The sequence below is a fragment of the Elephas maximus genome, chromosome 13, assembly GCF_024166365.1.
Source record: "Elephas maximus indicus isolate mEleMax1 chromosome 13, mEleMax1 primary haplotype, whole genome shotgun sequence".
Lineage (NCBI taxonomy): Eukaryota > Metazoa > Chordata > Mammalia > Proboscidea > Elephantidae > Elephas > Elephas maximus.
In genome coordinates, this window is record NC_064831.1 from 61,840,903 (window position 1) to 61,865,581 (window position 24,679).

The 24,679-nt window shown below is 41.7% G+C and overlaps 1 protein-coding gene across 5 annotated transcripts in view; it reads left to right on the top strand.

Moving 5' to 3' along the window:
• THSD4 (thrombospondin type 1 domain containing 4) overlaps positions 1-24,679 on the top strand; it is a 740,188-nt gene that overhangs the window by 468,476 nt on the left and 247,033 nt on the right. Inside the window, exon 1 of one of the 5 annotated variants that reach the window (XM_049905588.1) lies at positions 11,571-16,789. The exons of the other annotated variants lie outside the window; for them this stretch is intronic. Coding sequence (XP_049761545.1) covers positions 16,718-16,789 — 72 coding nt within the window. The 5' untranslated portion in view covers positions 11,571-16,717. Of the gene's footprint in view, positions 1-11,570; positions 16,790-24,679 lie in introns of those variants that run through there. 5 annotated transcript variants of the gene reach the window in all.

Genomic DNA, 24,679 nt, shown 5'->3' on the forward strand with positions numbered 1-24,679 from the left:
AATGAATTCATCAGATTTCTTGGTTGGATTTAGATGAAGTAGAGACAGGGAGAAAATCTTCGCATAGCAGATGTTTTGGCTTCATGGGTAGAAAGGAGTAAGCCTGGACTGCCTGTGGTCACCTTATTGCACACATACATCACACTTTCATATAATACTGGTAACACTGATGAACTCTGCCCTTCAGAGGATCCTGGTGGTTGTGGCAGAGACGGGGGCAGATTAACCAGTAAGCATGGTATATACCAGCTTACAGTAAGCAAGGTGTGCACTGGTGAAACCCATGTGAAATTGTGCACTACAGAGTAGTAAGTAAGCACAATTAAGCCCATGCATACCTTCCTGATTGGGTAACCCATCCCTGGGCAGAAACTGGTTATTTGCTAAGCCCGTGTCCCTTTATTCTGGGCCCACAGCTAGGCCATATTTCCCAGCGTCTTGTGGATAGATGTGGCCAGTGGAAGGTGGGCCAGTCCTGGCGGTCCTCCACTTTCTCCCCTCCCCATCTACCAGCTACATATCAATGTCCAGGGCGCCCTTAGAAGCCACATGTTGAAGCAGGTGGAGCTTCTGGCTGCCTGGGTTCCTAAGGGGCTGTGTAGAGCAGAGCAACCCTCTACCCCACTATCAGGGCTTTATCCAAGCGAGAAATAAGCTTTCTTTGCATTAACTTAAGCCATTGAAATTTCAGCTAGCATTACCATACTAATAATACATTTGATGAAACAAGAGGTAAGCTTTAAAAACTTTCCCGTTACCATGTTGCGGTCATTGTTAGTTGCTGTTGAGTTGGCTCCCACTCACAGCGACCACATGTACAACAGAACAAAATGCTGCCCAGTCCTGTGCCATCCTCATCATCACTGGCATACTTGAGTCCATTGTTGTCTTCCAACCTAGGGCACTCATCTTCTAGCACTGTTATCAGTGTTACGTTGTGATTCATAGGGTTTTTATTGGCCAGCTTTTCAGAAGTAGATTTCTAGGCTTTTCTACCTTCTACTAAAACATGCTTAATCTGATTTAGTCTGGAAGCCCCACTGAAACCTGTCTCCCATGGGTGACACTGCTGATATTTGAAATACTGGTGGCGTAGCTTCCAGCATCATAGCAATACACAAGCTACCACAGTACGACAAACTGACAGACAGGTGGTGGTGTTTCCTCTTGTCATAGCACTTGACATTCTTCTGAACACGACAGCACCATTTTATATTTTGTTACTGCAGGAAAACAATTTTATAATTGCCTAACAACTAACTATATGGCCTATTTAAAATATGCTACATATATATTGGTTCAAAGAAATATGGAAAGAGCCACTCTGTCAGCAAGAGGTCTATTTGATTTTCTGCCTAACAGCTTCAGCTGAAAGCAGGGGTTAGTGATTAACTACATTTATTGTGTTTTAAATTAGATTAAACAATCCAGCTGCCAGGTGCTGGGTGGGAAGGGGAGCTCAGTAAAGACAGGAAAAATCAAGGTAGCTATTTTGGATTACAGTTTTTCTGAAGTATTCTACATACTTTTACATTTTCTTCAACAGAGTGGTACTGAAGATAATTTCCCATTTCCCAGTCTTCAGCTTCATCAGCCATAAAGTGAGGGATACCTAATCCATAGGTGTGATGATTAATCTTATGTAGCAACTTGACTAGGCTATAGTGCCCAGTTTTTTGGTCAAACCCTCATCTAGATGTTGCTGTGAAGTTATTTCGTAGATATGATTAATATTTACAATCCATTGACTCTAAGTAAAGGAGATTACCCTTGATAAAGGATCCCTGGTGGCACCGTGGTTAAAGCACCCAGCTGCTAACCAAAAGGTTGCTAGTTCGAACCCACTTGCTGCTCTGCAGGAGAAAGATGTGACAGTCTGCTTCCGCAAAGATTTACAACCTCAGAAATCCTATGGGGCAGTTCTGCTCTGTCCTGTAGACTTGAGAGCAGTGGAATGTGGATGGACCTTATCCAATCCATTGAGACCTTAAGAGCAAAAGCTAAGGTTACCCAAAGAAGGAATTTGGCCTCAAGACTAGTATAGAAACCAGGCCTGAGTTTCCAGCCTTCCCTACAGGTTTTTAATTTTCCAGCCTCCGTAACTGTGTGAGCCAATTCCTTAAGATCACTCTCTGTCTCTACACGCGCACACACGCACACACACACGCACAGGACACGCACGTATAAATTTTACACTTAAGAGAGTTATACCTTCAGATTAGGCCAGTGTTTGCCTTTGTTCACTCATTTGTTTACCTAATAAATATGGATTGACACCTATTATGTGCCAGGCCCCCAAGCAAAACACACTTGGCTCAGCCATCATGGGCTTCTGGTCTCATTGAGATTATTAACACATGAGAAATCTTCATTGCAAGTGATTAAAAGGGGCCTAGAAGGAGAAGTATGGTACCCTGGGAGAAATGAACCGGTATTCAGGGAGTGGGGGCACGAGTGCTACCTTAGATTTAGGAGTCAGAAGGCCACTCTGCGAATGTGTGCTTTACGCTGAGACTTGAAGAATGAGTAGTCCTCGGCCAGTCAAAGGAAGGGGAAGAGAGTGACAGCCACAAGAAAAAATGAGCTTGAAGGTTCGAGGCAAGAAAGAAGTAGGGACTAGAAAGAGACCAGAGAGTAATGAGGAAGGGGGTGGGTGGTGTAGAATGGGGCCAGCAGCCCTGACTAATAAGGACTTCTGCGTTCATTCATCCTAAGGACAATGGAAAGCTTTGAAGGTAATAAAGGAATGACATGACCACTTTTGTTTTAAGATATTACTCTACCTGAAATGTGGGAATTGTATTGGAGGTGAGCAAGGGCGGAAGCCTGGAGACCAGTTAGGAGGCTGAATTTTACCACCAGAAAGCTCTAGCTGGTGGCTTGGACCAGGCTGGAGACAGGGAAAATGGGTGGAAGTGAATGAATTCAAGGTACATTTCAAAGGTAGAGTCAAGACTCTTTTGTATTGTGGTTAAAAGTCTCAGCTATGGAGGCAGAGGCCCTGAGTTTGGCCCCCGATCTTGCTTGCTTAGTTACTGTGTGATCCTGAACAAGCAATTTAACAAGTTAGTCAACAAGTAACTTAGTCTGCACTTGTATACTTCATCTCTAAAAGGGATTAAGTATAGGACCTCACCTTTCGTGTTGTTACGCAATTGAAATGAGGTAATACATGTATGGTTTCTTAGCACAGTGATTTGTGGCACAAATTGGGTGCTCGTTAAATGTTATCATTATTCTCTTTTGCTGAAATCAGGGCTTCAAACAAGTTCGTTCTGGTTTGGCCCCCTGCTGAGAATTTGCATGTCCACCCAGATATCCTGAGTCAGAATCTGCATTTTAGCAAGATCCTCAGGTTATTCTTATTTATACATGTAGATTCTGATTCAGGATATCTGGGATCGACATGTGAATTCTCAGCAGGGGTTTGAACTAGAATGAACAGGTTCAAGGCCCTGGTTAAAATGTAAGGAGAGGTAACACTTCAATCCAGTTATCAGCTAATGAGCTCTTTCCTGTGACTTAGTTCATCAGATATTTTCCTGCTGTCAAATGAACAATGCAGAATTGGGGCGGAAGATCCCTGAATTCTGGGGGCATTGAGGGTGGAGGGGGACCAAGGCTGCATCAGAACCCCTTCATGGACGTGAAAACCAGTAGTATGTCCCCCTTCATATTTCTGTTCACCCAGCTCACTCAGAACTCCAGCCTTCAGCTTTTAGTACAAGGTCAGTTTTACGGCTTACACTCATCTTAGTGCTTTCTCGGGATCCTCAGAAATGTCTGTGAGCTCTGTAGAATAAGGTCCCTTATGAAACTCAGAAACATTATGCTGAGAGAAAAAAAACAGCCACAAAAGACCACATATTGTATGATTCCGTGTATATGAAATGTCCAGAATAGACAAATCCATAGAGACAGAGAGCAGATTAGTGGTGTCCAGGGGCTGGGGGGAGGAGGAATAGGGAATTATTGCTTCGTGGGTACAGGATTTCCTTTTTGGGTGATAAAAATGACCCGGGACTAGATAGTGGTGATTGTTACACAGGTTTGTAAATGTACAAAGTGCCACTGAATTGTATACTTTAAAATGGCTAAAATGTTTTATGTCATGTGAATTTCATCACCAAAAATAATAATAACAAGAACCCAAGCAGTGCTCAGAAGGTAAGGAAGGTTACATTGTAGGGTTATTCTCCGCTATAAAGGAACCTTTGGCACTTGCGCTATAGCCTGGCCCCAGAGGGGCTGAGACAAGAAGAGAGTAGTGACACCAGGGAGGACATCAGCCATCCTCGATACCATGATTAAACTCCTAGCACTGGCCAGAACTCTGAAGGATGGAATTGCCTAATGTAGAATTGAGCTTACCGCGCATTTATTAAAATCTTCTACTGGAATGTTTGGTGCTGCCCATTTGTGATACCAAATCTGCTAATACATGTAAAGCTACGTTCTTTTTTTTTTTTCCAGAAACTGATACAATTCAAAGCATAAAATTATATTTAATTAAGTAAAATTAACATTAGAGGAAGGGTGATGTTTAAGACACTGGTAAGAAAATTAAGGAACGGGGTGGCTCCCAGATCACCAAAAATATCTTCTCAGCCCTAATGGTGAGAATTGGAAAGTCCTCCATTTACACAGAGAATTAACACCTTTGTTTATGGAAAAGTTAGTTTTTCTGAGATACTCACTGCCACTTGTGTACCTTTGGCAGTGTGAGTTGTGGGTTTCTGGGATCAGGTATCTGCAGTTTGGGAAAATAACCTCTAGATGGAGCTTTTGCGTCTTTTTGTTGAACTAGGTTATCAAAGAGGCAAGGTAATCTGAACCAGATCAAAATATATTCTGTTATTCTTATTATAAAGAGTTATGTGTGTACAGTGGGAACACTGGGAAATATAGACTAGCAACCAGGAAAAAATAAAAATCACCATTCAGAAATAGAGAGCATTACCAGGGACAGATTACCCAGTAAGCAAGGGTTGCGTGGGCTTACTCCTGCTTACTTACTAATCCGTAGTGCACAGTTTCACTTGTTTTCCACCACAGTAAAGATCCGTTATTTCTAGAACTGGACCTGGTGTTAGTTCAAAATTTATGCGTGATTAAGCCTCTAATATTGCCTGCCTCCAGACTTGTTACTGCAAGTGTGGTCCCAGGACCAGCATCAGCATCACTAAGGCTTATTAGAAATGCAGAATCCCAGGCCCTGCCCCAGACCTACTGATTCAGGACTTGCATTTTAGTCAGCTTCCCAGGTAGTTTGTGTGGACATTAAAGTTTGAAAAGCTCAGCTCTTAAAGTACTTGTACCAGTTTACATCTTCACCAGCCGTGTCAGGCGATCCACTTCCCAAACCCTTGCCAATAATCGGTACTGTATTTTTATATCCTCTCTGTTTTTTTTTTTTTTCTATGTTTGTTTGCCAACTGCACCCTCTCCCACGAGGTATTTTTGTAAGCCTGCTGTGCTTTTTTTTTTTTTTTTTTTTGGTGCTCTTGGCAAACAAATGTGGAGGACACAGATTATTTCGGTAAAATATGGTGTATATATATAAAAAAAAATCCGTTGCCATTGAGTAGATTCTGACTCATAGCCACCTTTTATAGGACAGAGTAGAACTGTCCCATGGCATTTACAAAAATCATTTTCCAGTGTATTATGTGCAAATGGCATCATGTTTGATTTTGTGCTTCTTTGGTTACTGTTGTCGTGTGCTGTCGAGTCAACTCCAACTCATAGTGACCCTGGAGGACAGAGTAGAACTGCACCATGGGATTTCCTAGGCTGTATTTTTTTTTTTAATCTGTATGGGAGCAGAAGGCCAGGAGCAGAACGCCAGGTCTTTTCTCCCACGGAATGGCTGGTGGGCTCGAACCGCCAACCTTTTGGTTAGCAGCCAAGTGCTTATCCATTGTACCACCCTCCTTCTTTGGTTTCTGAAAAGCCCACTGTCATAGAGTCAATTCCAACTAAGAGCGACCCTATAGGACAGAGTAGAACTGCCTCATAGGGTTTCCAAGGCTGTAAATCTTTGTGGAAGCAGACTGCCACATCTTTCTGGTGAGTTCAAACAACCCACCTTTTTTGGTTAAAACCACTGTGCCACCAGGGCTCCTTCTTTGGTTACTACTTAGGTTAAGCTGTTTTTCATGTACTTACTTTTCCATTGGTATGTCTTCATTTGTGAATTGCCTATTCGTGGCCTTTCCCATTTTTATTGTTATATTCATCTTTTTTTTGAAATAAAAATAATTTTGTTCTTTTCTTACTGTATTTTTCTGCTCACTGTAAAAAAAAACTAGAAAATAACAAAGTTTTTTTTCTTTTTTTTTAATTGATAATAACATTTTAGGTTTACCCAAAATAGAATTATATTAAGGTCACCATATCGTATCCTCCTTTAAAAAAAAAAGGGCTGTATATTAAGATATAATTCACATACCATACAATTCACCCATTTAAAGCATATAATTGATTGTTTTTAGTATATTCACAGAATCTGCAACCATCATCACAATATAATTTTAGAACATTTTTACCACTCCAGAAAGAATCATCATGCCCATTAACATTCACGCCCCATTTCCGCCATTCCCCTCAGCCCTATAGGATGGAGTAGAACTGCCCCATAGAGTTTCCAAGGAGCGCCTGGTGGATTCGAACTGCCGACCCTTATGGTCAGCAGCCGTAGCACTTAACCACTACGCCACCAGGGTTTCCCCCTCAGCCCTAGGCAAGCACTAATCTACTTTCTGTCTCCTAGACATTTCATATAAGTGGGATCATACAATAAGTGAACTTTTGTGATGGGCTTCTTTCACTTACCATACTATTTTCTAGGGTAGTGCATGTTGTAGCATGTATCAGCACTTCATGTCTTCTTATTGCCATGTAATATTCCATGGTATGGATGTATCACATTTTATTTATCCACTCATCACTGGAGGGACATGTGAGTTGTTTCCCATTTTTTGGCTGCTACAGATGATGTTTCTGTGAGCATCTGTGTACAGGTGTGTGTGGACCATGTTTTCAGGTCTGATGGGTATCTCTCTGGGAGCGGAACTGCTAGGTCTTGTGGTGACTCTATGTTTAGCTTTATGAGGAACTGCTAGCCCATTTTCCAAAGCAGCGATGTATGAGGGTTGCAGTTTCTTCCCATCTTCCCCAGCACTTCTTATCGTCAGTCTTCTTTATTACACTCATCCTAGTAGGCATGAAGTGGTATCTCATTCTGGTTTTGATTTGCGTTTTCCCAGTGATGAATGATGTTGCGCACCATTTCATGTGCTTATTGGCCATTTGTATAACTTCTTTGGAGAAATATCTATTCAAATTCTTTGCCCATTCTTTACTTGGGCTATTTGTTTTTTATTATTAAATTTTAAAAGCCCAAAACTGTAAATTCTGACTCCTAGTGACCCTATAGGGCAGAGTGGAACTGCCCCATAAGGTTTCCAAGGAGCAGTTGGTGGATTCGAACTGCCAACCTTTCGGTTAGCAGCCAAGCTCTTAACCACTGGGTTATAGGAGTTCGATATATATTCTGCATACAAGTCCCTTATCAGACATATGATTTACAGATCTTTTCTCCCGTTCTATGGGTTGTCTTTTAATTTTTTTCAATGACATCGCTAGCACCACAGAAGTTTTTAATTTTGATGACATCCCATTTATCTATTTTTGCTTTTGTCACTTGTGCTTTTGATTTACACCTAAGAAACCATTTTCTAACCCAAGGTCATGAAGAGTTACTCCTATGTTTTCTTCTGTAAGAGTGTCATAGTTTTAGTTCTTAGATTTAGGTCTACGGATTAGTGTCCTTTTACTGCTGGAACAAGTTAGCACTGACTTAGTGGCCTAAAACAACACAAATTTATTACCGTACAGTCCTAGAAGTCAGAAGTGAAATGGCTCTCACTGAGCTAAAATCAAGGTGTCAGCAGGACTGCATTCCTTGTGGAGATTCTAAGGGTTAATCCATTTCCTTGCCTTTTTCACCTTCTAGAGGCTGCTTATATCCCGTGGTTCGTGGCCCCTTTCCACCTGTCATGGATTGAATGGTGTCCTCCAAAAATATCTGTCAACTTAGCTGGGCCATGAGTCCCAGTATTGTGTGATTGTCCACCATTTTATGTGATTTCCCTATGTGTTGCAAATCCTATCACTATGATGAAATGAGATGGATTAGTGGCAGTTACACTGATGAGACCTACAAGATTACGTAGTATCTTAAGCCAGTCCCTTTGAGATATAAAAGAGAGAAGTGAGCAGAAAGACAGGGGGACCTCATACCACCAAGAATGAACAGCAGGAGTGTGCATCTTTAGACCCAGGGTCTCTGTGCTAAGAAGCTCCTCGACCAGAGGAAGATTGATGACAAGGACCTTCCTCCAGAGCTGAGAAAAGAAAGCCCTCCCCTGAATTTGAACTTGTTGCCTACTAGACTATGAGAGAATAACTTTGTCTTGTTGAAGCCAACCACTCATGGCATTTCTATTATTGCAGCACTAGATGACTAAGACACCATCTTCAAAGCCAACAATGGCAGGTCTAGTCCTTCTTACATCACATTTCTCCAGCCTCCTCTTTTGCTTCCCTCTTCCACATTTAAGGATACTTGTGATTACATTGGGCCTACCTGGATAATCCAAAATAATCTCTGTATTTTAAAGTCAAGTGATTAGCAACCTGAATTCCATCTTCCACCTTTATTCCCCTTTGCCATGTAACATAATGTATTCACAGGTTCCAAGGCTAATCCCCAGACATCTTTGGGGGTCCATTTTTCTGCCTACCAGTGTCTATGATCCATTTTGCATTAACTTTTGTGTATGGTGTGAGGTAGGAATCCAGCTTCATTCTTGTCCCAGCACTATTTGTTAAAAAGGCTGTTCTCCCATTTATATGTTCTACTTTTGCCTTAAACAGTATATCATCAAAATATCAGTAAATATATGATATGAATATTTTAAATGATTAGATAGAATTTCTTTTTTTTTTTTAATTTGCCATTTAGCAATTCACCTATGGTTGGACAATGCTTCTAACCTTCCACTATTAAAATATTCTTTATCTGGTTTCCTGGGGTTTTTATATACTATGTCTTTGAAATTATTCACTTCTTTCCACTGTCCTGGTCCAAGCCCTTATCCCCTTTCATTTGGGCTACAGCCATAATCTTCTAGCTGGTCTCCCATGTCCATGCTTGCCTCCCTCCAATCTTGTCTGCATACAATAGAGTGGCCTTTTCAAAATGCAAACCTGTCCCTTCCTACAGGAAGGGACAGGAAAACTGGGACAAATGGAAATGGGGAACCTGGAGTGGAAGGGGAGAGAGTGCTGATACATTGTGGGGATTGCAACCAATGTCACAAAATAATTTCTGTATAAATTTTTGAACGAGAAACTAATTTGCTCTGTAAACTTTCACCTAAAGCACACACACACACACACAGAATGCAATTCTGGTCATGTCACTGCTCCCCTTGCCCTTGAAATAGATTCTCATTAGGAGAAAGACAGAACTCTTCATCGTGGCCCCTCCCTTTGCCCTCAGCCTGCTCTGATGCTCCCACTAGCTCTCTGTATTTATCGACACCTGCTTCCTCTCACGTCCTCATGAAAGCCATTATTGCTCGCTTGCAAGCCAAGCTCCCTAACAAGGACAAACCCCTTATCTAATATTCCCACATATCTTTCTTTTGCAACACTTTTCACACTGCAATTTTAAATTAGGTTTCATTAACGCTGGCCTCCTACACCAGACGGGAAGCTCTATAAAGCAAGACTTTGAGCCTGCTTTTGCTGATCACCGTATCCCCAAGTCCCAGCACGTGATAGGTACAGAATAAATTTATTTTGAATAAATGAACAAATGAAATACATTTTCTACCGGGCTTTCAGTCTCGTTATTGGTATTTTTGATTTACAAAAATTTTACATACATACCAACTTATAAATCTTTTACGATTTCTGCCTTTGTTAAAGCTATGCTTAATAGTCCTTTTTCCACCCCAAGAATGTAAAAATATTGACCTGTTTTCTTTTACTGCTTTCTTCTATTCTTTGCATTAAAGTCTTTAATCCACCTGCAATTTATTTTGGCATCTGGTATAAATTAGGGATATAAATGTATTTACTTCCCAAATAGTTGGCCATTATTCCCAGTCCTTTTCCATCTTTTTCTAACTAATTTGAAGTGACTCGTTGATTGCATGGTCAATCCTTTTACATGTTTAGTTAGGTAAATGATCTGTTTATTCCTATACTGGCTTTGTTTGCTGCCATTTTAATTATTATAGCTCCATGCTCTGTTTTAATATCTGACAGTCTCATTTTCTAAGGAAATAATTTTTACAAAATAATACTTTAAATGTACATAATTTGAGTTAAAGCTTACTAGACAGAGAATTGTTGCTTAGAGCAGTGGTTCTCATACCTCATCAGGCATAGGGTCACCTGAAGGGCTTGTTAGAACATAAATTGGTGGGTCCCCTCCCCAGAGTTTCTGTTTCATTGAAATCTTGGGTACCAAACCAGAACCAAACCTGTTGCCGTGGAGATGATTCCCACTTGTGGTAACGCCGTGTATTACAGAGTAGAACTGCTCCGTAGGGTTTTTTTTTTTTTTTTTTGGCTGTGATCTTTACAGAAGCAGATTGCCAGCCTTTCTTCCGTGGTACCACTGGATGAGTTTGAACTGCCAAGTCTTGGTTAAGGCCCAAGTATTTATATTTCTAAGAAGATAATGTTGATCCAGTAACCACACTTTGAGAACCTTGGCTTAGAGCAGATACTTGAAATAAAGACTATGGTTGACATGAGATCAGCCTGGATTCCTTTTCTGGATACCTGTAGTGCTCTCAGAGTTAGGAGGAGCCTGCCCTGTGTGCTTTTTGCCAGCATTTCCCTGGATGGTGCCTCAGGCTCTGCTCCTGGCTCTACTTCAAAGCCCTGAAACCAGCCAAGCCAAGCAACGTAGTCCTCCTTTCAATAAACTAGGGAGGTGCTCCGCCTAACCGCATGGCTGCCCTGCCGGCTATAGGTGTTGATGAGGCCAGGACTTGGCCCCTTTCAAGCAGAAACCTGAGAAAGGTAAGAAGGAGGCGAGTCCTTATGCTGCTGGCTCTCAGGATTTTTCTTATCTTTTAAAGGGAAATGGAGTCCAGTTGGCAGAAATACAGCAGAGACCTTCTCTTCGCTTTCCTCATCCCCCACCTCCTTGGCGGTTTAATGGCCCCTTGTTCACACAAAGGGAGAGCTAATTACTAACACCTGCTTCCCTGGCATGCCGGCCAGAGCTCCTTGACCAAGATAGCCAGCCGACTTCTTGAAATTTTTCCCAGCTATTCCTCACAATGTAAGCATGAATAAAGAAATAAGCATAGTTTGAACAGTTTAGCCATACAGCATATATCTCTGTGGAAAAGGCTGCATTCTACTTCTTCCTTCATAAAAGGATGGACAGTCTTTGGCGGGGGGGGGGGGTGGTGGTGCTTATGGGTTTATTTTACTCTTTGTTATTAAGACAGAGTGCATAATTTTATTTTATAGGAAGTGTGTGATTTTTACACTTCAGATATTCGTTTTCCCTGTTTTGATACTTATATTTTCCCTTTTTAGGTCACCCAAGAATTAGGTTGAAAATTCCTTGCTTTTCCTCAAGGGATAGACCCTCGGGAATTCTCCTTTTCATTTTCCCCTTGCCAGCATTTAAGATGCACCCTTAGAGACCTCTCCTACCATCATGAAGTAGACGAGAGTTTCTTGTGAAACCCTCCTTTGCAGCCATTTCCTTGTCCAGCACACACTGAGCCTTGGGAACACAGAGAAGGAAAGACACATCTTGTTCTCAAGGGCTTGCTCTCTATTGATGAAGGCATCTTATATGGGTTAACACTTAAAATCTAATATGAACCATCAGGGGACATGGAGGCAGAGGGCAGAGTCACCAGCCTCAGCTTCACAGAGACACTGGGAGGCACTCCTTCCAGAAAACGTGACTCTTAGGCAAATCATTTTGGGGAAGAGAATTTACATATGTATTATTTATATCGTTGTTATTGTGTATCATAGAGTCAATTCCAACTTATAGTGACCCTATATGACAGAGAGCTGCCCCATAGGGTTTTCTAGGCTGTACGGTAATCTTTATGGGAGCAGATTGCCTGGCCTTTCTCCTGTGGAGCCACTGCTGGGTTCAAACCACTGACTTTTCAGTTAGAAGTCGAGCACTTAGCCATTGTGCCACCAGGGCTCCCTTTTATTTATATTATTACCTGTTATTATTGTTAGTGTTAGTGCTATCACATTTTTATTTACTTTGTAAATAGCAATACATTCACATGTGTGGAAATTCAGTAAGTATGAAAGGGTATATGGATGTGCTGTCCAGTAGAAATATGATGGGAGTCACATATGTAACCTTACATTTGTCTTGTAGCCACATTTTATAAAAGTAAAATAAAACAGGCCAACTTGCTTTTAAATCTATATTTTATTTAACCCAACATTTCCAAAATATTGTCATTTCAACATGTAATTGATATAAAAGTTATTAATAAGATATTTTACATTTTTTCCATACCAAGTCTTTGAAATCCAATGTAATTTTAAATGCACAATGCATCCTAGTTTGAACTAGCCACATTTTAAGGACTCTATTGCCACATGTGGCTAAGTGGCTGCCATATGGGACAGCGAAGATATATAGCAAAAAGCCCCCCCCCTTATGCTGTGAAGCTACTCAGTTTCCTTTCTAGAGGCAGCCATTGTTGGACACCTCAAGTATGATCTTCCAGAGATAGTTAATATGTATACAAGCAGTTATATTATACAAGTAATAGCATAATAATGACACCAGTATATGCATCCTACCTTTTTTACTTAGCAAGAAATCTTGGAGATGTTTCCATATCTACTTTGGAAACATCATCACGTTTTTGGCAGGGAGATATGTCCCAAATTATTCAGTTGATTTAATTATTCAATTAGTCCCTATTAGACATTTAGGTGGTTCCCAATATTTGGTGCTTACAAATAATTTGAAGTGAGTTTTCAGAGAGGGATAAGAACTGAGCAAGTGGAGCTGGAAAAATAACATTCTAGAGACAGGGACTGTCATGAAGGAAGGCATGGGGGCATGAGGACACATGGCATTCTGGGGGCGTGATTTCTCATGATTCAAGATGCCTGGAGTGTGGAGTGTGTATGATCACAGGAGGAGGCTGGAATGCAGACAGAGACCAGATCACAAACTCCTCCACAAATGTCATATTAAGGAGTTTGGTCTTCATTCCTAATAGAACATGAATGAAACTTGAAAACATTATGCTAAGTGAAGTAAGTCAAACACAAAAAGGACAAATATTGCATGAATCCGCTTTTAGGAAATATCTAGAACAGTTTATTAGTGGTTACCCAGGGTGGGCAGGAAGGAGGAAGAAAGGAGGACACAATGCTTAGGGGACACTGAGCTTCTGTTAACAGTGATGGAAGAGTTGGAGAGCAGACAAGGGTGATGGTTGAATGCCATGAGGAACATAATGAATGTCCCTGCACTGTATGTGTGAAGATTGTGGAAATGGCAAACATTTTATTTATATACTTACCACAATTAAAAAAGTTTCTTCAGGAGGAAAAAAAGTAAATATTGAATTAATAGTTTCTATACAGAAGAAGAATTCTGATTAATAAATACAGAAGACATGAGGGAAACGGGAAATCACCATTAAAATGCTACAATAAACATTGCTGTAGGCAAGCTCTACCAATGAACATTAAAATTAGTGGGTGAAACTTTGAAGCGAAACAGAGTATTTGCGTAGCCTCAAGTATCTCCCCCAAAATATTTATTGATTACCGTGGTGGTCTTGAAATGTGTTCACAAATTCTTTGATACTTTTCCTTCTAGGAGACAGAGATAAACTTATTAAGAGACCTACCTGTAGGTAGTTGTGGAGGGTCATCAGCAGATAAAGGGTGCCTAAGGCCAGTGGAATAATGGGATACCCAAGGAGAGTGGATCGAGAAAAGAGAGGGCCCAGAATACAGGCATTTAGAGGCTAGGCTCAGGAAGAGACAAGGAGACCAGAGTCTGTCCAGAGAAGTGGTGACAGTACAGTGGTTAAGAGCTGGGCTCTAGAGGCAGCCTGCCGGGGCCAGAAGGCTGGCTTTGCCATCTACTCCTTGGGTCACTTGGGGTGAGTTATTTAATCTAATAGGGCTGCTGTGAGGATTATACCTGTAAAATTCTTGGACTAATGCTGAGCTCATATTAATGTTCTAAGAATGTTGGCTAGTTGAGACAGAAGAAAACTAGAGAGTAGTGTTCCAGAAGCTAAACAAAGGGAGCAGTTCAGAGAAGAGCATAGTCAATTGTGCCCAATACTGTAGAGAGGTCAAATAAGATGAGCAGTGAGAAATTGTCCTTTGTATTTTGTGACACAGGGGCCATGAATCACCTTTCCAAAGTCCTTGCAGTGGGGCAGAGAGGTCAGAAGTCAGGTTGCAGTGGGTTGAAGAGTGATTGGGAAGTGTCTTAGGCCAGCACTTGGCAAACTACAGCCTGCAGGCCAAGTCTGTCCTCCTGCCTGTTTTTGTAAATAAAGTTTTATTGGCACACAGCCACACCCATTCATGTATGTGTTGTCTATGGCTGCCTTGGGAGAAGGGCTTGATGATCTACTTGTGAAAATTAGCCAGTGAAAATCATATGTACCACAATGGTCTGATCTGAAATCAGTTGTGGGGATGGCTCAATTTTGTTCCATTGTGTCACCATGAGTCGGGAGTCAACTTGAGGGCAGCTAACAACAATATGATAGTCCTTTTGCTACAATTAAAGAGTTCAGTAGTTGTAACAGAGACCATACAGCTGAAAATATTTACTATCTGGCCCTTTACAGAAAAAGTTTGCTGGCCCCTGGATTAGATAAGATCTCTGGCCTTTCAGGAACTTTGGCCGTCTTGGACAATTCTTGCATTTCTGGTGGGGTCACTGGGTAGATGATGGTGTCCCTTCAGCCACGTAGTAGAATAGACCTAAGGTTAAACAATAATAATAACAAAGAATAGAGGAAGATGATAGAAGGAGGAGGAAAAGAAGAAATTAATTTGTACCTTTCTCTAACTAATGATATTATCTTCTTTTTTTTTTTACCTTCTGTCTCTTACAACCCTGGAAAAAAGGATTGTAAGTTCCCCCCAAGGCCACCAAAGAAGCTCCCCACTAGTAAATATCAATCACATGGCTGATGATGATAACCTTCTGAGATGGCTGCAAACTATGAAGTCAGCTAGGTTTAAAGTTTCCTCATTAAGGCAGGAAAACTTCCATAACCTGATGCTTTTCAAATGTTTGTTAATTTACTTTCTGGAACTGAGTGCCGATATTAATTTCAGATCAAAGAGAAAGCCATGTCATTAGCACTTACTGTGTGCTAAGAGCCATGCACAGCTTCGTGCTGAGGAGACCTCACTGATTCTCATCTTAACCATCCGATGGCCTTTCCCCATTTTACAGATCGGGGAACCAGAGCTCACTAGAGTTAAATACTTTGCCCAGACTCACAGCAAGCTGGTAGTAGAACTGGGGTTTGAACAAAGGTCGGCTTGATTCCAGGGCCCTGAGCCGTTTCCACTGTACCATGCTGTCACCCTCTTGTGGCCACCAACAGCTTCAGAATGGTTCCTTTTGCTTATTCTAGGAGTAATCTAACACTTGTTGGGTTCTCAACCCATTTTAAATCATGATCCCGGCTATTTCACAGTAAGTGTTGACTGCTTAGGGTGTGTCTCAGGTGGACTGCGGCAAGACCTGTCCCCCAACCTGTTCCCCATGCCTCCACGCCCCATGCTGGTGGTCCACAAGATTCTACCCAGAGGTAGCTCTTATTTCTTTAATAAGTCCAAGTGCTTTTTGATGCACTTGGACTTCACTTGTTCCCACCTTAACCATTTATGTTTACATTGTCTGCAGTAAGTCCTTAAGTTCTTGGTCAGGCACAATGACCCAGAGAGGCAGCAGGAGGGGATATAGCAACTTCCCCAGTTCCCATCCATCCATGTCCACACAATCAGTGTGTAAGCACACAGCACACCTCTGACTTCTTTCCCTTTCAAGGCTGCCCTTGATAATGCACTCTTTCACTGGCTAGATCTCTGCAGCCACCAAATGAGAGCAAAAAGGCAACTCAGAGGCCACCCACCCAACCAGAGGGGAAACCAAGGCCCAGAGAGGCTTGGCAACTTGTCTGCGTTCACACAGCTCCTCAGCAGCAGATCCTGAACTAGGAAGGTCCCCGGTCTCCCAGCTCCTAGCGTGGAGATGAGGCAGGGGCCTCATGGGAAGTGCTTACCTTGGAGCCCTTTTCATGAATGAGACCAGATGCAGAACTCCACATTGATCATTTCTGTCCCTCCCCTTTCTGCTTTCTGTTAAAGGCAGCCCCCCAGCTCCCAGCTGGCTCCTGTCCCCTCCCCCAGCTGGGAGAAGTTATTACATGAAGAGATCAGCTTACCAGTTTTCTTCAGAGCCGAGGCTGAGCTTGGAGCTCCGGGCAGTACAGTGAGTGAGAGCAGAGGGAACCAGCGCGGTGCCTAGCGGAACTCCAGGGCTGGAATCCCGAGACACAAGTGCATCTGCTAGCTGTTAGCACTTGGCAGACAGAGTTCTCTTCTAGGGTAGTTCTAACTTTGGGTAATAATGTTTGTCAGCTACCTGATATTAGCATTGCTCCACGTTCAAACAGCAGTGTTAGCGAGACCTGGGGGAGAGGTAAGCCAAATAAAATATCTTGTCAGAAGTTGTATTTTTGTCAGCATTATGTTTCCTTTTCTATCTACCAAGAGGGATCAGGGAACGGCTTGTTATGGTGTGCAAAGAGTAATGTTTTATATTACCTTTTAGGCTTGCCTTGCCTTATATGTGAAGACTTCTTTTCTTCTTGAAGAATCCAGTCATTTCTAAACTGTCATTCTGAGCTGTCTGTACATTTTCCATGCGGGGGAGCCAGGCAAGTCCTTGGTGACAGATGCCTGGAGCAGGCAAGTTTCTCCCGGCGTTGCAAAAAAAAAAAAAAGTGGCATGTCAGATTCTGATAAAAACTGTTACCTATTGAGAATTTTTCTCCTGCGCTACAGAGAGAATATGCGCGCTAGTAGGATTGCTTTTCTTTCCTGCTTCTGTACCAGATTTTTCTCCTTTATTGCATTGATGTGCTTCGGGAAAAAAAAAATCTGTGCTTAACTTTGTACCATAGGTTTGTAGAGGGACGATGATATCCAACAGGGCTAGGCATGTGCTCCAGATTGACCATAGGGAGGGAGATGTGGATTAAGACCCACGAGGACAATTTAGTCTTAGTTTAGCTAATGTGTTTGCTGGGTACACTTTTGAACATCATAGGTGCCTCTTGGAGTCAGTTTTTGGATGCAGGCGAAGAGGACGATTTATTCTTAGTTTAGCTAGTACGTTTGCTGGGTACACTTTTGAACATCGTAGGTGCCTCTTGGAGCCAGTTTCTGGATGCAGGCGAAGAGACTGGAAGGGATGATGATACAGGTCTGAGAGGGAAGCATTAAGATGTGCCCAACGTCACCTGCAAATAAGCCTGCAGTAAATGTACCTGGTCTGCTTCTTTGATTCATTACCCTGATGCAAAGGCTGGGAGACTGATGCCTAAGTGGTAGACAGACAACCTTTCTCGGGACCCATCTGCCTGTTAGAAAAGCCGAGTGAAAAGTGTGTCTCCTAAAAGGGCCACGGGGACTCACCACAGCTTTGCCTTTTGTTAGCCCTGTCAGGGATGGAGCAGGCTCTGTGAGCTTAATAGAATTACTTTCCCTTTTCTAAGCAAATGGAAGTGAGAGTGCTCCCAAACTACCCCCCCCTCGCCCCCCCATGGGCTTCAAGCCTGGCTCTGGGTTCAGCAGGCTTGTTACTCTGCTCAAAATAGACATGCGGCTCAGAGGTGTGTAGCAACGGGTCATTTGTTGTAGGCTTTTAGCCTATTAGTTACCCCCGTCTTCTGCTCTGAGCAGTCTGGGGCCGTGGGGGATCCAGGTCTTGAATGGGAACGGGAGCCTGAGGAGCTGAATGGGTTAGTGACGCTAGTAGTGAAAGCAGACCATTGCCCTCTAGTTGCAGTTGAAGTTGCCAACTTCCCTGTTGATTTTTTTACTGTGTGGAGCAAATGACAAATGGGGCGGCCTCACTCAGCCTGGAGCACTTAGGCGCGTTAGAGGAAAGCTCATATGGAAAATATTTCTATCACCGCTGCATGCGCATATGGTCTGGGGAGACCCCCATACAGAGCAAATCACAGCACCCCAGCAGCCCCTCAGTGGCATGCCAATTACTCTTATTAACAGCAAGGCTAAGGGCAGGCTTCAGTTACCTGCACACAGCTGGCTCCTGGGGACGGCCACTCTGGAATGTGGGAGCCCCAAGCCCCAAGTCACACACGGAGGGGCGAGCAGAGGGCTCTGTTTCCTTTTACAGTCAGCAAAGCGGATGAAAAATGAGGGGATTACACAGGATCACCCAAACCTTGATGCTGTGGAGATGACACTCTAGAGAGGAAGTCTGTTGAATTGAAGTGTGTGTGCTTAATAGCCAGAAAACACAATCAGAAGTGGCAAGGGGGCTGCCCTTCTGCTCCTTTGTTCTGTGCCATGCTAGAGCTTCATGGGTCTTTCTTCTTTCTCCGTTTCCTTTTCTTTCCCTTTCCCCCTTTCCTTTCTTCCTTCCCTGTGCAGTGTGTATGTGTTTGTGTGTGTCTGGGTGTATATGTGTATGTATGTATTGTCTGGGTAAGTATGTGTTGTTTGTGTGTGTGTTTATGTGTTGTCCCTATATGTGTGTATATGTGTGCACGTGTGTCTGTGTTGTCTGGATATGTGCATGTACCTGCAAAGCCTTGGCTCCATGACAGTTGTGTTCCTAGGAAATTGTACAATTGGGATGCCTTTCCCCTTTTTGGAAATGAGAAGATGAGGAAGGCACATGAGTGAGCCCCCTCTCTCTCGAAAAAAAAGAATGCCGTTTATATAGAGCTTTAAAGAATGTGGCGCGTATTTATAAGACCCTCTCTTTTATTGCTCTGTTACTTACAAAATTCACCTATAAACATGTGGCGGCGTCCCAAAGTCACCAAGATTTTCTTTTTCTCTGCCAGCTGGTTTTCTTGTAGGTTTTAATTGTCTTCCCTTTGGACGTTCATAAAAGCATATGAGGAAAAGGAAGAAAGGGGAAGAAAGAGATGTACACCTTGTGGTGCTTAGCTGGCTGTGGTCTCCATGTAGGGCTGGAACCCGAGTGGCAAAGCCTGGGGAGCAGCTTGCAGAGTCAGTTTTCTAGGGTTTGAGGTCCTTCCAGATAAGCAGAAGCTGGCAGGTGGTGGGAGGAGGGGCATGGGGTGAAGCTAACCTTATGTGGCATCCTGTTGCTGGCACTGTCAACACCAGGGACTGTCATCCCAAGGACAGAACAGCCTGGTATGGTTCAGTGCGTGCACTTTGGAGCAGACACAGGGAAGGACTATTCTGTCTTTCATTTTCTGGTTGCAGGAGCATTACACCAAAAACACTGAGGCCGCTAGAGTACCTTTGCCCTGCATAGTTGGAATAGCAACAGCGTACACATGTCCAGGTTAGATGAATCCTCTAAGGACAGTAAAGTCAGGCTGGGAAGTTGGTGCGTTTGTCAGTGTGGGGAGAATGCCAGGATCTAGGCACAGTGGTGGTGTATGTTTGTGTGTGCACACGTGTGTGCCCCTGTGCATATTTTTCCCTGAACTTGGTCTTATCGTCTCCGTTAAGACCATGGGGAGGGAGAAGGAAAGGCTACTTACTGGAAGCCTGTAAGGTTCCATGTACTGTGGTGAGATTCAATTCCTGGAAGCAGAAAAGCTGAGGCAAAAAAGGTGTTTCTTTTAATTTTGATAGAGGAAATGAAACCTATCGGCAGAAACTATTAAACTTAAAAGTAAGTATCTTGACTGTTCATGGGCGCAGGCTTTCTTTTTGAGTTGATGGAAATGTTTTGGAAGTAGATAAAGGTGATGGTTGCACCATTTGTAAACGTACTAAAAACCACTGAACTGTATACTTAAAAAGGGTGAATTTTATGGTATCTGAATGTTATCTCAATAAAAAATCGAAAAATAATAGGTTTTTTTATCCTACTTCTCCATTTCTAAGAGTTTATCATATAGATCTATTCTGAATGTGCAAAATGCTCTATGAACTGTTTTTCATAATAGTTGCCGCAACCTCAATGTTCCTCAATAAGAGACACTGTACAGGTGTTCAAGATGAATGGGGTACTGATATGTATACTGATACGAGTATACAGTATTATGGGTACTGATATGTGTACTGATACGAGTATACACTATTATGGGTAGTGATATGTGTACTGATATGAGTGTACACTGTTATGTGTACTGATATGTGTACTGATAGGCGTGTACAGTATTACATGTACCGACGTGGAGTGACCACCAGGATATGTTGTTGAGGAGAAAAGCAAGTTGCAGAGCAATGTGTGTAAAATGCTACCATTTGGGTAAAATGTGTTAACATATGCGTATGTCCTCTTTCTAGAAGGATATTCAAGAAAGTAGGGAGGAAGATAGGGTGAGTGGGGGGACGAGGATAGGTGAGAGCCTTAGGTTTCCCTATACAGCTTTGATACCTTATGAATTGTGTAGAGTCAGCATGCCTTAGCTAGTAAAAAATAACAACAGAATAAGTGGTATAATAAATCACTTAGTAATAAGTGAAATTAGTGTCATAATAGATAATGTCCTCAGTATTAGTTCACAGCACATGTTGAGGTGGCATGTGCACAAGTTAATAACCTTAAGAGTAAAGTACAGCTCAGTGAAGGGATTCCTTAAGGATTAAAATGATGCTCTTTAGGCTCATTCACTCAGTTAACACCTATTTATGGTACCTACGTTTTTTCATTTGTAAAATGAGGATAATAATAGTAGCTACTTTAAAGGGTGATTGGGAGGGTTAAATGCAATGATACTTACAGAGGTCCTAGCTCTGTGTGTCAGGCACAAAGCTAACAGACTCCACAAATGGTGTTGTATTTGAACTGAGACTTGAAGGATGATGTTTTGGGGTCCCCAAGACCATCCTCAAGTCCGACAATTCACTAGGATTCACGGAATTCAGCATATAATCATACTCATGGCTATGATTTATTACAGTGAAAGGATACAAAGCAAAATGCGCAGGCAAAGTGCAGAGGAAACCAGGCACCAGCTTCCAGAGTCTTCTCCCAGTGGAGTCACACAGGATGAGCTTAATTCCCCTGTAATGATTTGTGGAATGTTGTCTACCAGGGAAGTTCATTATAATCTCAGTGCCTAGAGTTTTTATGGGGGGATGGTCACGTAGGCACCTTCACCTAGCATGTACCAAAATTCCAGAATCTCAGGAGAGAAGCAGGTGTTCAGCATAAACCATATTGTTTGTACAATCAGTTTAGGCACAGTGAGCCAATCTTATCAGTTCTGGGAATGATGAGAACCCTCTCGAAATCCAAGTTCCCAGACACCAGCCAAGGGCCAACCTTGTAAGCTGACCTTTCTAAGGATAGCACTGTGGGCCTGCTATGTTAACTCTTTTCTGTACAGATTGGTAGGCATTTTAAGTGGAAAAAGGGGAGGGAGGACATTCCAGGCAGAGGGAAAACATCTGCAGAGCTCCAGGAACAAGAACATGGTGTATTCTGGAAATGTGTAGTTCCAATTACAGAAACATATACTGTGGAGCAATGTGACAGTGGGTTTGTCAGTCAGCTGGGTCCTGGGGATCACCTTTGAAATTCCCAGAAATCCCATATCTACAGTTTTAAGATTATCTTCTTATGTCATGTCATTTAGGTCACCATTGTGGAACATTTCTTGTTTATAAATTACTGAAATTATTTCCTAAGGAGTAAGTCAAATTAAATAATGAATGCAAAATTACTTTATGATGGACTTTACTAAAAGCTAGTTATCCTTCTTAACCCTAGAGTGTTATTTGTGCCAAATAGAGATGAAGGATCAATGTAATCTCCTTAATGATTGATTCTTTGTGCACAATTCTCAGTGTCTTCACTTGTCGTTTGCTTTCTAGTGTCTAAAATTAGAAAAAAAACCCAACTATGTGGAACTCACTTGATGATGCGAAACCTGAATTTGTATCTTGGTTCTTACCAGTTCTAGCCATATGGCTTTTGACATTTTAAGTTGTGTTTTAAATTACAAAACCTGTTGTTGTAGAAACAAATTCAAACAATATAGAAATGGAAAGAAAAGAAAATTCAAAGTTCCTTTTTACCCATACTTCCTCCCCAGTACCCCTCCCCCACCCACAATGAAACTATTGTTAACAGTTTGGTTTATGTCCTTCTAGAACTATTACTATACGTTTATAAACATGAGGGTGTATGTACTTGTGTACCTTGAGTTTATGTGTGGATATGCCTACAACTTGCAAATAATGACAGTTTTCTCTCTTAGGATACCAGTACCTCTTGTTTCTACCTCTTGTCTTATTGCAGTTTCTAGGACTTCTACAATCCAGTGTTGAATTAGGGCAATGAACGTGAACATTCTCACCTTCTTCCAGACTTAAATGGGATTGCGTCTAATATTTCATCACTAAGTGTAACGCTTGGCAGATGTTTTAGCTAGGTAAATTTTATCAAGTTATAAATTCTAAGTTTTTATCAGGAATGGTTGTTGAATTTTATCAAATTTTTTTTTTTGTTTTTGGCATTCATCAATATGATCATATGAGCTTTCTCCTTTAATCTACTTATATAGGGAATTATACTAATAGGTTTCTTATTGTTGGACTGGTTTTGCATTCTTGGAGTTAAGTTTCTTAATCATGGTGATTTATTCATTAAATTTGCTACTGGACCTCTTTTATTAATATTTTGAGTTTTTTAAATAAATACTGCTGGCTTATGGCTGTCTCTTATGGTGCTGGACTAGAGTTTTGTTAGTTTTGGGGAATAAATTTAAATTTTTTTGTCTTTAGTATGCTTTGAAACAGTTTAAATGACGTAGGAATTAGCATTTTATTGACAGTTCCTTGAAAACAGTCATAAAACCATATAGCCCTTTTGTAGAGGGGTCAGTTGAACTTGATTGGAATGTAGTCAAAATGTATCTGTGATGCTGATTTTTTAAAAATTTGTTGAAACTTAGTTTATGACTTAGTGCATGGACAGTCTTTGTAAATATTCCGAATATCTTGAGAAAAATGTTTTTTCTTGATGGTTAGGTCCTGGTTTTTGTTTTGTTTATGTATATATATGTATACTAAAAACAAAACATAACAAAAAACCCACTGCCTTCAAGTCAATTCCGACTCATAGTGACCACATAGGACAGAGTAGAACTGTTCCATAGGGTTTTCAAGACTAAATCTTTACGGAAGCAGACTGCCACATATTTATTCCACAGGGTGGCTGGTAGGCTCAAACCACCCACCTTTTGGTTAGCAACAGAGCACTTAAACCACTCTACCGCAAGGGTTCCTTATACATATATATATATATATATATATAAAACAAACAAATCCATTGCTGTTGAGTCGATTCCGATTAATGGCGACCCTATGGGACAGAGTAGTACTGCCCCATAGCATTTCCAAGGAGCACCTGGTGAATTCGAACTGCCAACCTTTTGGTTAGCAGCTAAGCTCTCAACCACTGCACCGCCAGGGCTATATATATATATATATATACACACATGTGTATGTGTGTGTGTATATATATATATACACACACACACACACAAAAAAAACAAACACATTGCCATCAAGTCAATTCCGACTCATAGCAACCCTATAGGACAGAGTAGAACTGCCCCATAGAGTTTCCAAGGAGCACCTGGTGGATTCGAACTGCTGACCTTTTAGTTAGCAGCCATAGCACTTAACCGCTATGCCACTAGGGTTTCCTGTTTATATATATATATAAAATCAAGGTTGTAGATTGAGTTGTTCGTATTTTTTATATCTCTATTAATGTTGGTCTGCTTCATCTGTCACTATTTGAGAGAGATGTGTTGAAAATCTCCCACCAGCTGCTCTACTGGCCTGTGGAGGAGGAGCATGACTGACCTCACTGGCCTTCAGGTAGTCCTGTCCTTAGTTAAAGATCACTTTTGCTCCACAGCCCCTCCCACTCACCTTACCTGTGGTTTCTGGTCTGGAATTTTTCCATTTCTGCAATGGTCTGTTTTGGTGGTTTCTTCGGCTGTGATTTTTTGCCAGTGTAAACTTTCCAGTATCCAGAAATTCTTCCAAATTTTTTATCTGATGATGGTATCCTTTCTTGTTTTCCAGTTGTTATGACGTATGTATCTTTTCTGCTATTTGAATGGAATTTTGGGGAGGAAAAAGAAAAACAAATATCTTTGCTCGGTCTGCCGTCTTGGCCCTTTGTAAGACACATTTTTATCCTTTCTCCTTTCCTCCTCTTCTTTTTTCTCCCAACAAGTGTTTATTGAACAAGTACTTTATCTAGGAAGTCTTGGGGTAGAGCAAAATGGTTAAGGCTCTCAGCTGCTAACCAAAAGGTTAGAAGTTCAGTTCTGTTCAGAGGCACCTCGGAGTAAGTCCTGGCAGCCTACTTCCCAAAAGTCAG